The 14,697-nt window shown below is 44.8% G+C and overlaps 1 protein-coding gene across 1 annotated transcript in view; it reads right to left on the reverse strand.

Moving 5' to 3' along the window:
• PLPP3 (phospholipid phosphatase 3) overlaps nt 1-14,697 on the reverse strand; it is a 45,029-nt gene that overhangs the window by 17,178 nt on the left and 13,154 nt on the right. The window contains exon 2 of the mRNA XM_086752885.1: nt 3,253-3,410. Coding sequence (XP_086609011.1) covers nt 3,253-3,410 — 158 coding nt within the window. The remainder of the gene's footprint in view (nt 1-3,252; nt 3,411-14,697) is intronic.

The following is a 14,697-nucleotide window of genomic DNA, read 5'->3' on the forward strand; positions in this document are numbered from 1 at the left end:
ATCGCAAAGACCATGGTTTATCTGTTTTGGATCACCTTCCAGCAAAAATTGTCAGCCAGGAAGTCTACTGCCATGAGAAATGCAGAGGGAGTTTGGAGCATCTCCTGCTCCTCTGGCAGAAGGCAACTCCAGGGAGTCCTGGATGGACATGGATGCTCCCGCATGAGGGCCTCCCAAAAAGCCTAAATTCGCAAGAAGGGGAGCCACGAGGCTCAAAACTAAGGGCTTTTGCAGAGGGGAGACAATACAAATTAAGTATGACATCTGATACTGGCAGATGCGCTGTTACTCCAAACTCACAAACAGATCCACGTAAACCCGAGGCTCTTGGCCTGGGAAAGGCATGTGACCATTTTAAACAGGGACCAACAAAAGTCTAGGGGATTAATATTTTTCTCTCACCGTTGGTGGTCTGGGTAATTGCACACATGTAGCAGATTGTAAATTGGAGAGTTCATTCCCTCACTAACATGCTGCTGGGCAGCCATGAGCCCTCCCCACTTAGTTAAAGCCATGGCTCAGCCTTAATGAGAAGCTAAAAATTGGGTAAACTTGTTTTTTTGGCAGTGCTGTCTCAGATAAAGCAAGATGGTGAAAAACTAATGCGGCACAGATGTGCATGAACTGAAAGGACATCTTGAAAAAAACCCAAGTCTTAAAGATATTAAACTCTTCTTGTGCCTTGTGCTTCTGGGCGAGCCATCCGCCTAGGACATATACTGTGACGATGTGACAGGTACAGCTCCTGGGGGACTGCTACACACTTTTAAGAAAGACGGTCACTAGAGAGAAGACAATATCAACTTTTCTGTCTGTGACTGCCTTTTGCAGACTTCTGGTTGTCGTGCCCATTTTATCGTTATTACAAGGTATCACCAGCAATCCAATTAGCCTGTAATTACTTGTACAGCTTTTCTAATCACTTATGTCCCTGGTGCAACATTCTCTATGTCTAATCACATTGAAGAGTATCACCTTCAACTGTAAAACAATCAGCTAATCCGGCTATGTAACTTAGATCACCTAGGAAATTAATTTTCATGACCTATCAGGTGTGGGGACGCAGGGTGCCTCAGCAGTGGTACCCATACAAGGCTCAGGAAGATGTCACCTTCCCCTGGCCAACCCAGGGACCATCAACATGCTTCTGTATTCATCAAATTAAGAATCTTGCAGCAAGAAGAGCAGTCAGGAGAGATGGGAGAGCACACAGCCCAGTGGCACGAGCCTCTCCAGGGTCATCCGCATGGAAATTTCCCTGAAGTCAGTAAATACATAGGTATTAAAACCAAATGCGTATCCTCTCACATCCTGATTGAAGCAAAGGTCTTTGCCTCTGCTGTTTACTTAACGAGCACTCTGGGTGTCCTCAAGCCATTTAAAACATGACCTGGACCTTTTACCCCGGGCTAGGCTGCACATCATGCCACGTTAAGCAAGGGCGTGAAATTTTGGCCGCGCCACCCAAAACGCCGTCTCCCTGGAAGTCCTCATAACCACTGTCCTGCCTTCCGAAAGCAAACGTTGTGAGTGAAAGGAGCAGAGTCAGTGCTTTGTGGATTTGGAAGGAATTCCTATTATGCTACAGTAATTCTGGTATCTGGGTTACATCTGAAAAAAGAGGTCAAACTGACTTGAATTTTCCATGCATGCTGCCATAGCAAAGAAATCTGTTGCTTCAATTCCTCGTTAGCCATTTGTATCACTCAACTGAGCTGTCGAATTTACCTTATTAAGTTACATTTGTTGTGGGCGCAGTGAAACCAGGGCAGAAACATCTAATTCTTTGGGGATTCTCTTTCTCTTTTAATTGACCTGCTATTTTGTGGTAGAAAGCTGATGGATCACATAGGCAGCTGATTATGTTTCCAGTTTCTGTTCCAACTCCTGTATTTGCCACTGCCTCATTACTGATCAGAAGCACACTCCGCATGGAGCCGGCGTGCCGATAGCTCAGGCAGTAATGCGAAAATGAGAGGCTTTTTCATTTTCCTTTTTATGGCTTTTCCACACGCGGGGGTAATTCACCTGCAGGGTGAAATTCTGCCGTGTTTATAGAACTGGGGGTCTGGCACCTTTTGGGTTCGTTTTGAGGAGAGAGGGGATATAGGAACAAGGCAGTTTTGGGAACCTACTTTGCTAAGTGAGTATATGTGGTCAGGAAACGATGGAGAGATCAGGAAATGATGGAGATATTCACAGCACGAAGCAGCAAGGCTGGGGGTGGTCTATGGTCAAAGCAGGCACTGTGCCATGCTAAACCACCTATTGCTCGTGACATTGCTCCTATGAGGAGAGATGAAAGCTAGGAGGGGAACAAGTGCTCCTGACCTCTCCATCTTCATTCCTTCCCAGCTGAAGGACCAAGAGGAAGGCAGCACCTGTGGGAAAGCACCTGAGCTGTGCTGGCAGCAGGTGAGAAGGAAAACGTAGGTACTTTTCATAGGGGAATTTCATCTTCAGTTGGAAGCTTTTAACCAACAACCAGGAGAAGTTCTTGCCTTCAGCCCCAGCACCAGGTATGTGCTGGCATAAGGAGGCTTAGCTCCATGGGCTGAATTCAGCTTTTTGGCTGAATACACATATGAAGCTCTCACTGCACAATCCGTTCCTAGCACAGCTCTAGGAAACCTGGCAGGAAAAGAGAAATGAGGAAGCACTGGGAAGGTGCTGCATTAACTACTTTTTACAGTGAGGACTCTGGGAATGTGCTCCCCGTGGAAGGTTTTAATTGTATTTTCAAAATGGCTGTAATACACAATCTCTTAAAAATCTAACACTAACCTGTGAAACTTTTCCTGGCACTGGTTAGCTGAAAAGGTGCTTTTTTTTTTTTTAACCTTATAAAATAGGCAAATTCCAAGAGTTATTTGAATAGTGACAAACCATGCCAAGTCCTTACTGACACTCAAGTCTTTTTGCATCTACTCTGAACTCCTACCGGAGGGTGAAAAGGCTCTTGTGAAGCTCAGACTTGCCCAAACAGCTTTGGGCCTGTTTACAGCCTTCAAGAGTAATCTCATTTCTCTCATTACCAGCTTTCATTTGCAAATGTTTACTACTCAGTGCTCACGTGGAAGTCAGATAATTGCAAAAGAGATGTGCACCTTGGTACATAGCACAGACACACCAGCAGGACTGTGTTAAACCTCCAGTGTCAACAGGAGATTGGTGCCATCATCTAAAGAGGTGTCAAAAAGCCATGAGGGATGCCCAAGGGAGAGGAGAGGAGGTTTCAGAGGTGGTACTTACGGCGAGGATGGCGATGAGGATGCCCGCAGCACACAGCACTGCGTCGTTGATCGTCTCCATCGTCTTCAGAGGGTACCTGATGCTGTCATCATCGCAGTAGAAGCCCCGCTGGTAGGGCTGGATTGTGCTCGTTTCAATGATGAGGAAGGGCAACCCAGCTAGAAAGAAGGGGAGACAATAACCAACACCATCAGCGATACAGGCAAATAAAAACAACCCACCAAAATAAAAAGACCCAACTAGAAAACCTCTTGCAAACCACGCAGCACCATTCCTGATGCTTTTCTTCCATATTGCTATCTTTCCAAAGGGAATAGCATTGGGATTTGTTTTTCCAAGGCACTCTTGCGGGGAAAAAAGCATCTCCTCTGTTATGGTTATCAGATGTCTGCACTGCCTGGTTTCAGTTAAGCCTTGTGCACTGCAAATATTAACTTACAGGAACGGACCCCTAAAGCAATCCCTCTGCAAAAAGCCATGAAAACGAATCTGGCACTTTTCTCCGGGGAGGGCCCGATGCTCTGCCGAGCGCCCCGCGGCAGGGCAGCCCAGAGCTGTGCAAACAAACACTGGAGGATCAAGTATCAGCACAGCTTCTCCTACCTGGTCAGCTCAGCTACACTCCATCCCCATTACTTTTACGCCTTTGAGGCCTTCCTTGGCTCCCTCCTCTCTGTATTTACAGGGTATAGGTATATATGTCTGCATCTACTAACACCATAAGTCTACGTGCTTTGAGAAGCTGTGGGACACCCATCCTTAACCCCTCCACGTAAGGGGAAGCTGAGCACGCACCCAACCAGGCCCTCCACAAGAGCTTCTGAACTCCCATCAGAGCCCGTTTGCCTTCGATCACGTTAAGGCTGCGTGAAATCTGTTTTTAAATGCTGTTTGTGAACCCTCTGTGCAGGAGATCTGCATCTGTGCAGCTCGGACAGACCTTTGCACTGGGCATGGAGCAGACATGCTCAAAAACCATGGGGTGATGGGTTAGAACACACACCTCAAAGCTACTGCACGTGTGTAACTCTGTATTCTTCCAAGTATTTCAGAGAAATACTCCTCAAACTGACTGGGAAATACCCTAGGGCTTTTTTTCCATGATGTTGCCTTGGGCAGGGCACCCTCCTTAGCGTCTCCATCCATCTTTGCCATCAAGCCCATCACAGAGAGGAGCGGTATACATCCCCACTAAAACAAGCCTCAAATTCCCTGAAACCCATGTTCAGAGTAAATCACAAACCAGAAGGTACAGGAAACCCTCCTCCCACCTGCAGAGTGAAACCCAGGCAAAGGGAAAACAAACGCAGAGCGGTTCAAGCTGTCCTTGGGCCTAGACAACAGGCCTCACGCCCAAATCCTGCAGAAAGCACTGGGGAATATTTGTCAACCACTAACTTGCTTAAGTATCTGTGTGTTTGTTTACACAGCTAGAAGTCTAAGACATCAGAGGGTTTCTCCTTCTAAAATTTTAAAAAAAAAAAAAAATAAATATATATATATATATAAAAATGAAGTGCTGTTGGGTTTCAGTGAAGTTTGTCCTCAGTAGATTTTTAGCGATTGTCATCTGCTAGATGTGATTAGCAAAGGTACCATCTAGGGAGTTAAAAAATGTCATCAAAATAACGTTCCCCATCTCCACATGAACCACTTTCTGTATTCCACTTCACACAATCCATTTTGGCTCCTTTTCCTACATGTTAATAAGTTTGCCTAATCCAGGATTATTAGGGGGTTTTGTCAGTCTTCAGAAAAGGGAAAGTCCCCATCATCTGTTCTGTGTGAGCAGGGACAACCGCATACAGACATGAAGCCTCCCAGGTACCCAAGAGCAGCCGGGGCCACGGCTCCAGACCCCTTTCAGATCCTCTCTAAAAACTCTAGAAACAGGTTAAATCGCAAGCACTGGGCCCCACGGCGCTTGGCAGGGCAGCACGGTTTCCACAGCACGTGTGAACCGGCAAGGAGATGTTTCAGAACCGCCTGCCCAGCTCGGATTTGGTAAATAAAATTGGACATCTCGTGTGAATCCAGTTGATCTTCATTCCACTATTTAACCATTTTGACGCCTCGCCAGCTTGGCCCTAACACGTGCCTCTGATGCCAGCAATCCGATATTAATAGGCCACTTTAAAAAAATCCTTAGTTTCCCAATAGAAAAATTGCAGGGGAAGAGCTAATGTTGCTCGGTACGATCCAATTTCACATGCACTTGAAGCAGCAGCGTAACAGTTGAACTCGGGGAGTAGACATGCCACGGTTACGTGGCTTATTGTTATTTCTCCAGTTCCTCTTGTTAATAGCTTTCACATGACAGGTCTGTAAAACACATGTTCCCACAGACAATAAAATACATCTGAAAGCTAAAACTGGCTTAAAAAAAAAAAAAAAAAAAAAAAGAAAAAGAAAAAAGACAATAGTGTTCCTATATATTATATGAACCCAGGAATAATAAAGGTTTGTTTTCCCTTCATTCATTGAACAGCATGGGGTAGTATTTCCGCGTTTCAATTATATGTACGCTTGCCACAGCTATAATAAGAGCATAACTGACCGATATGGTATACGTTTTCTTAAAGTGCACATAGGCACAGTTTAGAAAATCCAATGGTTTTGTTTTCTCTCCTACAAACTTGTGGTTTAGCGGGATATTGCCAATCGAGTCTTGACATTTTTCCAGAAAAACAGTAACCTCAGATTCCCTTTTTTTTCCCCCCTTACCCCTGCCCTTTTTTTTTTTTTTTAAACATGAGAAACATAAACATACTCTCCATAGCTGAACGGATATTACTTAGAAGACACAACACGTCCTGGATTTTGAGGGCTGGGTGAGTGGCTGCTCCTTCATCCCAGGGAAGGGAAGACCCCAGCCCATCCCAAACAGTAAATTGTGCTCAAGATGGCTCCTCTTCCACAAGGTTATTTCTTGGAGGACAGGTTGTCTAAGTGACTCAGTCACCACCCATATTTTTTTTTTTTTTTTTGGCAAGGGGGTTCCAGCACGGAGAGGCCTGTAGCGGTGCCAAAAGGCAGCCAGAGAATCGGTTTTCCAGAAAGACACTACAGAGGGAAGTCTGGAAGAAGACAGAAAACTAAATGCAGAGAGAGATGCCTTTGGGATCCCTCAGGAAAACACCACAGAGACATTATTCACACTGGGAGATCTGCCGGAGGCACAGGCATCCAGAAGCGGGGTGGCAGCCCACAGGCCCTTGAGAACGGAAGGCAGGCAGCGTAGGGTTGTACCATGAAGATGGTACATCTGGCCTCCTCACTGCTTCTGCCCCACTCTTCCTCTCCAATTCAGTGTTTTAACAGGACATTCAGATGATGCATCCCTTGCTGCAGTGATTTGCATCCACAAATTCAACAGCAGAACCCCATAATGGTGCTAAGTTTTAAACCTCCACTACTTCCCATTCTTATCCATGGTACAAAACCATTGAGAACACAAGAGGTACCTCTTAGAAAATGGTAACAAATGGTGACTTGCTTTGACGTGACTAATAGACATACATGGCAGGCAAAAAATTATGCTGGTTCTAGAATGGTCACTCTTCTTGAAAAGTGGTCCTACCTGGCCATTCTAGCTGTGGCTGCAACACACCTACGTCTACAGACCTACTGCAAAATCTTCAGTAACACTGTAGAAGGGCCTCACATCCTCCTTAATACTGGTATCTCCATACTGAGAAATCACACACCAGCCTGCAGACCACATCCTAAGGCATGGATGCAACCCGGGCACATCCATATGGGACCATGTAACCAGAGCAGCACTGTTATCCCCCATTTCGGAGAGATGAAACTAAAGCACAGAACAAAGGGATTTGCTTATTCCGATGCAAAAAAAAAAAAAAAAAAAAAGAAAAAAAAAAAAGGAAATGGAGTTGAAATTATCTTCTGAACTGCAATATCTTTCATTAGGTGAAGGAAAGGGGTTTTTTCCCCCTTATATAAAGAGGATTTTTTTTTTTTTCTTTAACAACAGAAGAAGGAAATCCCAACCACATGCTTTGACCTACACCACGACTGCAGGAGATCAAACAGGGCTCCAAACCGTGAGTGTAACACAAAGCTCTTGGGGACTGATCCTGCCCCATCCAAACGGGCTCGGCCCCGCTCCGAGAGGCACAGGGAGCAGGTATGGACACTAACAAATTGTGCGAGGCACCACAGGATACCGTGGGGCTGGACATTGAAAAACGATGTTGCTTTTGTTGGGAGGAAGTCCAAGTGACTCTGTGACCTCTAGCCGCTGGTGTCCCATCCTAAGATATCTCAGTGCAAGGTTTAAATTTATTTGTCTTTCTATTTAATAAAGCCAATGAAGTTTGGAAATTTAGCACCAAGGAAATCCAGCAGCAAAAGGAAATTTTTTTTTTTTTTCCTTTCTCCTTTCCTTGGTCAGCATCTTTATTAAAAGGCAATTAATAGGCAATAATCTTGGGAAGGCTGGCAGCATGAAAGCTAAAACCCCATCAGTAAGCCTAAACAAAACCCCTGGAAAATCCCCATGTACTCTCTGACCAGCTCAAAATGTGCATAAAATCAAAGGCAGAAGAAAAAAAGGGCTCTGTGCAGGGTACAGTACTTTGAATCTCAGAGTCTTTGAAAAGTTAACGCTTGTGCTGATTTAATAGGGGAAAAAAAATTTAAAAGGGAGTAAGTTTTCATTGGCCACCCATTAGAAGAGCTGTGGAGGGAGCAGGAGCACGAAGGGAAGAGGTGTTTCTGCAGTGACCCACCCATGCAGCTCTCATCTTCCCAGCCCAACCTTCACCTTTGCACTAAATTAAACATCATCACGGCCTTTTCTTTTTTTAAATGTTTGGTTTTGATGGAGGTTGGGTTTTTTTTCTCCACTCAATCTTTCTTCTTTCAACCCTGCAGGTCAGTGGGATGCTGCTGGCTATCTCAACAAAGCAATGGTAATTTCTAACGAGCGCTCTGTGATGTGTTTAGCTCCCAGTGTCCAGGCCCTGGGTGTGTTTTTAAGGTTTCGGTAGATTAGATGTCTATCTTAATAAGTGAAAAAGATCATTAAATAATTTGGCAGGGCAGAGTGAGGCATCTAATTCCCCATTCAAGACATACTCTGTAAATATTTGGGTACCTACAAGTGACGGGCTTTCTATTTGAAGTACTTAGTGGTTGATCCTGGGTACATATAAACCTTATTTGGTTTACAACATTTGTACATATTTTAAAATACATAAAAACTAGATTAACCTATGGGAAGCTTTTATTGGGGCTTTAAAAGTGGGCATCCCAACTTTTAGAGAAGAATTGCAGCACTGCAGAGCAGCCTTGGCTGCTGCAAGAGTGAACAACTCTTGAAGCCAGTTGACATATATATATATGCACACACACATATATAAAATTAAAATAAGATGAAGAGCACAAGTATTTCCACGTTTCCATCATATCAGGCATACACTGACAAACACAACCGGGCCTGATTCTGTACCAGCATGGACAAAATCCGTGGGGGTAGGAGGGCTAGGAACTTGGTTGACCAAAAAATAATCTCAGGGAACCTGATCCACAGCCCAGCAGTAGCCAAAAGAAGGATTGCAAAAGGAGGATTGGGCCATTCTGTTGGGATTTTCAAAGGACTTGAAAGCATCAGTGATGTGCCTCCGTCCCAATGGTTTCTGACTGAATCTGGATATTGGATGTCCATATACTGACAAGACACAACTAGGCTAACATGAGAAATACAGGGTACCTTCAACTCTGTATTTTATTACCTGCTCAGTCTTAACTGTTCTTCACCTTGGTTCCAGCAGTCCAGAAGACTGCTCTGTGCATCTGCCTGTATTTTGGAAACACACCTAATATCTGTGTTTGCAAAACAGATTCCCATTCAACGCTATTACAGTTCCACTACTCTCAGCTACACAGATGCAGAAGGATAGACAATTCTCTAAACACACAAACAAACCCTAGACTTTACTGTAGAACAGGTACCTGCTTTAGAGTACCAAAGAACCTGTAAACAAGGATCAGCAGGTATTGCATTTCTCTGATTTGAACTGTCTGGAAAAGTTCTAGGACACAATGGGTTGATTTCCACAAAAATTAAGATATTACTTCAATTTTCTACGTGCTGCAGATTCTCCCATGTAACTCACACCAACCTTTGCACCTACCTATGTCAATCATCTGGTATCCTTCCTATCAAGAAGGTAACATGTCAATCCACTTGAATATTATTATATTTCAGCCAAATCATAGGGACTTTAACATAAACCTCACTATTTCTAGGTCTACCTAGAGTAGACCTAGAGTGCAGAGTCCAGGAGGCTTCCTAGTGGGCAGACACAGGTTCATGTTGACCTAGGCGATGATATTTTCTAGGTTCTTACTTTTGGGGTTTTGTTTGTTTGTTTGTTTTAATAAGAACTGGTTATTCAGGAACGCTGGGCAAAATGCCTTCTCATTCCTGCTAGGGCAATAGCAAACAAGAAGAAAGACATGAATATTCACCTTCTATATGGACAACCCTATAACATCGATGACCCCAAGCTGCACAGGTATTTGAGAAGTGCCTCTAAAAGGAACCAGCAGCGGTAGCGGGAATGACAGGTATCTCTACCTGCTGCCCAAACCCATCATCCAGAGACATATCCGTCCACTGCCGTAAATGCAACCCTGTACCACCTGAAGCATGCATACTGACCCAACCATCCTGGAAGAATATTATTATAGAAAGGCTCTTGGTCACAGGAACTTTAAACCAAATGTCAAATTATTCTCACACACTGCAAATTCCTCTGGATTTGAAACCTTGGTAGAAACAACTTCCTCATGTGGCTGGAGCATGATGTGCCAGCCTCACGCTCCAAGAGCTCCAGATGAACAGGAGTGCTGCCGTTGGTTTCGCAGGGAGAAATACTGCTTTTAGAGAGTACCTGTTACCTATTTCCAGAGGTAAACACCACATACCAACGGAAGAAAGAGGAGAAGGGCAATCTAAGAAGTGTGTTAAGTCGTTCCTCCTGGGAGTTTGGCACAAGCTGATGTATTAAAAGAGCTTTATATTAAAGTGTACATATATTTTTAATATCTAAAAAATGCATTAATAAAAACAAAAGGTCTTATCCAAGCCACAATATCTAGGTGCACGTAAAATTCAGCATTTCTGGGGTAAAACAGGTTTAAGCCAGACTGGTTGACCAGCAAAAGCTGGAAAAGGCAAATATAAAAGACATTATCAACAAGAATCCAGAGCCAGCTCCAATCAAACATGATGGAAACAAAGCCACGATTTCACATTGTCTACAGCAAGGAATAAAATGCCATATGCCATGAAAACCCCAATGTGTCAGCATCTTTTGAGGCACCTCTATACATCCAAGTGCCTTGGAAGGTTTTGCAGATATGAAAAGTCTGACCTAGGATGACCCAGCTTGAATAGAGGGAGGAAAGAAAAAAGAAAAAAAAAAAATAATGTGTCTATGAACTCTACAATACCGAGGGCAAATGGATCGTGTGAAAAAATACGCTGCAGCGACTATTATGCTTTCAATTACAAATGAAGCGAACACGGTTTACTCTGCCGGTCAGCAGGGTTTGGAACAAGCTCACCACGACTCCTCCGGGCTCTGCCTTCGAGGAAGGGCTCGGACCACTGCCACAGCTCGCGCCGCAGCAAAGGGGCACGACACCCCAGTTCTTTGGGGGAAATCTAGGAGCTTTCTTCCAAACTGAGGTAAGGGTGAGCAGAGCTGCTGCTCCCCTTCATCCACATCACCCCGCTGGCACACACTGGCTGCGTGAACCCTAACGTTTCCCCATATAATAACAAATCTGCTCCACTCCATTAGCCTCTATTCAAGAGGAAAGTTTTGTGGGCTGTTGGTGTTGCTTTTATACATAAAATAACACACAGAAACTCCATATCTCAGCTTACTGCCCCCAAACACCACCACGCATAAGCACTGGCTCCTTCTTTTTGCACAGCCATGCCGAACCCTACCACAAACCAGCGGAAATATAAAACTGCAACCTACGCGATGCAGTAAAACAAAATTCTACTATTTTAAAATCAATAAAGATGCAAAGCTTTTGAAGCAAAAATAAAGCAAATTCACTGGTCAATGTCAAGTACCTTAAAAAAAAAATAATTCATCTGCTGAACTTCCCAAGCTTCCTCTCCCTCTTCCCAGAGCATCCAGGCCAGGCACTGCAGCTGTAATTAAGCACGTTTTTGGAAGCAACTGCCCCTGTGCAGGAGATGGCAAAGCCCGCGTCCACAGCGCTGAAGCCTGCCGTGAGTAGCTTTCTGACCCAGTTGTGTCAATGTACCTATTGTAAACGCAAAATCCTTCTTTGGATCTGAAGCAGCAGCCACCTGCACAAATAAGGCCGGGTTATAACTCTGTAACCGAATACAAGCACTGAAAGCTTAAAAAGTTTGTAGTCCAAAAGGCACTTCTGACCTCTTCCTTAAAAAGTTCACTAATCACTTTTAATTCATAATTTATTTCCTCTTAATATACTTGCTTTATATAATACCCTCCTTCCCCCCGCTCCTTTCTTTTTTCTGGAAGTTCCCCAGGAGAAAATGGTATTACACAACTCCCTTGATTAACTGGAAATGAAACTTTTCCCCCTCGGTAGTCGAGATTTGGTAGAGTTTCCAGGATATAATGCATGGCACACAGTGCTGAAAGGCAAAAAAAAAAAAAAAGACAAAAAAAAGACCAACCCCATGAGCATAGGTGGAAATGCTCCAAAGGCCCTTCAAGCAATGGGGGTTTGATCTCGGTGGTCCCTAGAGCAGCGCTTAGTAAGGCTTTGCCTATCCACCCATGGGTTAAAAGGTGCAATATGATCTCTTTTTCTCCCTCCCAGTATTTTAACTGCAGTTACTGAGCAGAGTGGCACCCTAATAACAATACATGATATAACTGAGATTGCACTGGTACCCAGGTAATATTAAAAATAAGTAATAATCATCATACTCCTAATTAAACCAGCTTTGTATTACAGGGAGAGCAGACTTTGCAGGGCAAGGATGCTGCCTTGGCCATGCTGCCACCTCGCTGCCCGCAGAAGTTTGAGTTATTTTGCTGGAAAGCATCTGGGAATGCGATATTTCAGCGGCAAGCCATCACCCCCAGTGACAGAGGTGTCTGCTCCGTGCTGCTGATAGGGACTTACCTACCCTGACCCACCTGCCCCTGGACGAGACCCTGTGAACCATTTGGGTCCCTGAAAGACAAACAGAGATTTTTTGGGGGGAGACAGCTTGTTTCCATGTTGTCCACCTGGGACTTTTGGGCGCTTTTTATCCCCCTAAGAAACTGCATATTCTGCAAATCCAGGTGATGCAGCGGTGCCATAGCAACACCTACAATTTCACCACCCTCTTCTGCAAGCACAGGGCCACCACTGGCACCTGGGCCAGCCAACGCAGGCACGTCCACCTTGTCACACCTCACAGCCCCTTCCCCAAGCACAGCCCAAACCTCACCGCAACGGCTGCGTCTTGAGGCCAGGTGACATTTCATAGCCCTGTTTCCTTCTGGGATGGCACAAATTGGGTTGGCACAGGCAACGGCCAAGTCTCTATTCACGCTGACTCAAGGGACACAACATGTACTGTGCTCTTTAAAAACCCAAAACGGATAAACTCCCAATTTCCCTTTCTAGCCCCCCTGTAACAATGCTGTGCCCTGCTGTCAAGGAACATGTGAATAAATTGGGGAAAAAAAAGGTTAAAGAAGCCCAAGGGAATAGCAGTCCCTTTTGCTTTATTGTGGTTAATTTTGACAAAGGCTCTTCTGTTTTCCTCTTTTTTTTTTTTTATTTTGGAAGGGCTTTGTGCCAAGTTGCATTATTCCTCTTCACCATGGTAGTGCCATGAAGCCCGCCTGGTATGCTTGCCTGAAAACTGCAGGTTTTCATGGAAATTGTTTTTTATCTCAACAACTACTCCCTTTGTCACCTCAGACATGAAAAGAGGAGGAGAAGGGCTTGGGCTCCAATCCAATCCCAGCAACAAAACATCTGCAGAAAAGTACCACAACCCTCCAAATACAGCATCACGAAAACGTGCCCTCCCCACGGGGCAGAAACCCTCCAAAAATCCTTTTACCACCTCCCGCGTAACACCGATGCAATCGCAACCTGCTTTGCGCAGCCTCTGTTTTAAACACTTCGATGCATCAGAAAAAGTCCGTCCCATCGGTGGGGTCGTTTTGAAGGATTTTTAAATGGAAATAGTTTCTTTTCTTGCAGCTCGTCGTGGCAACCGGAGCCCGTTGGCTCCTGTCAGCAAGGCAGGGGCTCAGCAGCTCGTCAGGGGTGTCCTCTATTTCCAGCCTATTTACTGCTCTGTTGAGAAAGGCGCCTATAGATGCTCCAGTTCTCAGATGGGAGTTTGGAGGGACTCGGTTATTCAACAAACCGACCCTTTCTAAACGCTGTCAAAGGAGTGATTTGATGCCTTTCAGTGCTTACTATACAAAACGCTGAAAGACCAGCGAACTTCAAAAGCCGCAGAAGCGGAGCTGGAGTTTGGCAGGAGTTCATTAGCTGCCTGTGTCCTTCTGTGTGTGGCTTGTAATTACATGCAGACCTGATGCCAAATCCTCATCTACGGAGGGGTACCAATTAACGTGCTGCTGGATGATTCACAGGTAGCTAATGCCGAGATTTATACAACCGGCGTGCCAAATATCCCATGCTTTATTATTATTATTATTTTTTTAAGCTCGCCTTTTTTTTTCCTCCCTCCCTCTTTTCAAGTTATTGTACAAGCAAGGCATTGACAGCAAAATTGGGATTGTCCAGCCTGTTCCCAGGCCACACACTGGTGGGCCCGATCCTGTCATCTTTGCACACCAGCATCTGCAGGGACACGCACATCCCTCCGTGCACAGGCTACGGGCTTGCAAGTTGAGCCACCTCCTGCATTTTCCCTTTGTACAAAGCATACTTTTCTGCTCCAAGGAGAAAAACTCCAGAATTGAGGTATAATTTGCATTCTGTACTTGCCATTCCTGCTGCTTGGACCCTCCTACTCCTGCAGGAATTAAAACAGTAACAGCAGGAGCTTTAACAGTAGCTGGAGAAGTTGAGAAAGCAGGTACCTAAAAATGCTAATTCAACTTTGGAGGGGAAAACGTATACAAAGCTGCATCTCCTGCAGGGAGAAAAAAAAAAAAAAAAAAAAAAAAAAAAGCCCTTCTCTTACTTGAGATCTGCATCCCTTTGCAGCCAGCTGGCTCCCACTGCAGCCCTTGGCAATTAAAACCTTGGGAAGTCAAACACAACAGCACGGAAACGAACCTTTTGTTTTCTTGCTTCTTCATTCTTGTCTTGTGTTTGATCCCCAAACAGAAATGCAGGCACTGGTTCTCAAGCTAAGGGGAAACCATAGGCCCAGTGGAGCATCTTGGCACTGACCTGGAGCAGATCTCCAAGCAG

Source organism: Chlamydotis macqueenii, chromosome 8 (assembly GCF_036417535.1).
Source record: "Chlamydotis macqueenii isolate bChlMac1 chromosome 8, bChlMac1.mat, whole genome shotgun sequence".
NCBI classification, from domain to species: domain Eukaryota; kingdom Metazoa; phylum Chordata; class Aves; order Otidiformes; family Otididae; genus Chlamydotis; species Chlamydotis macqueenii.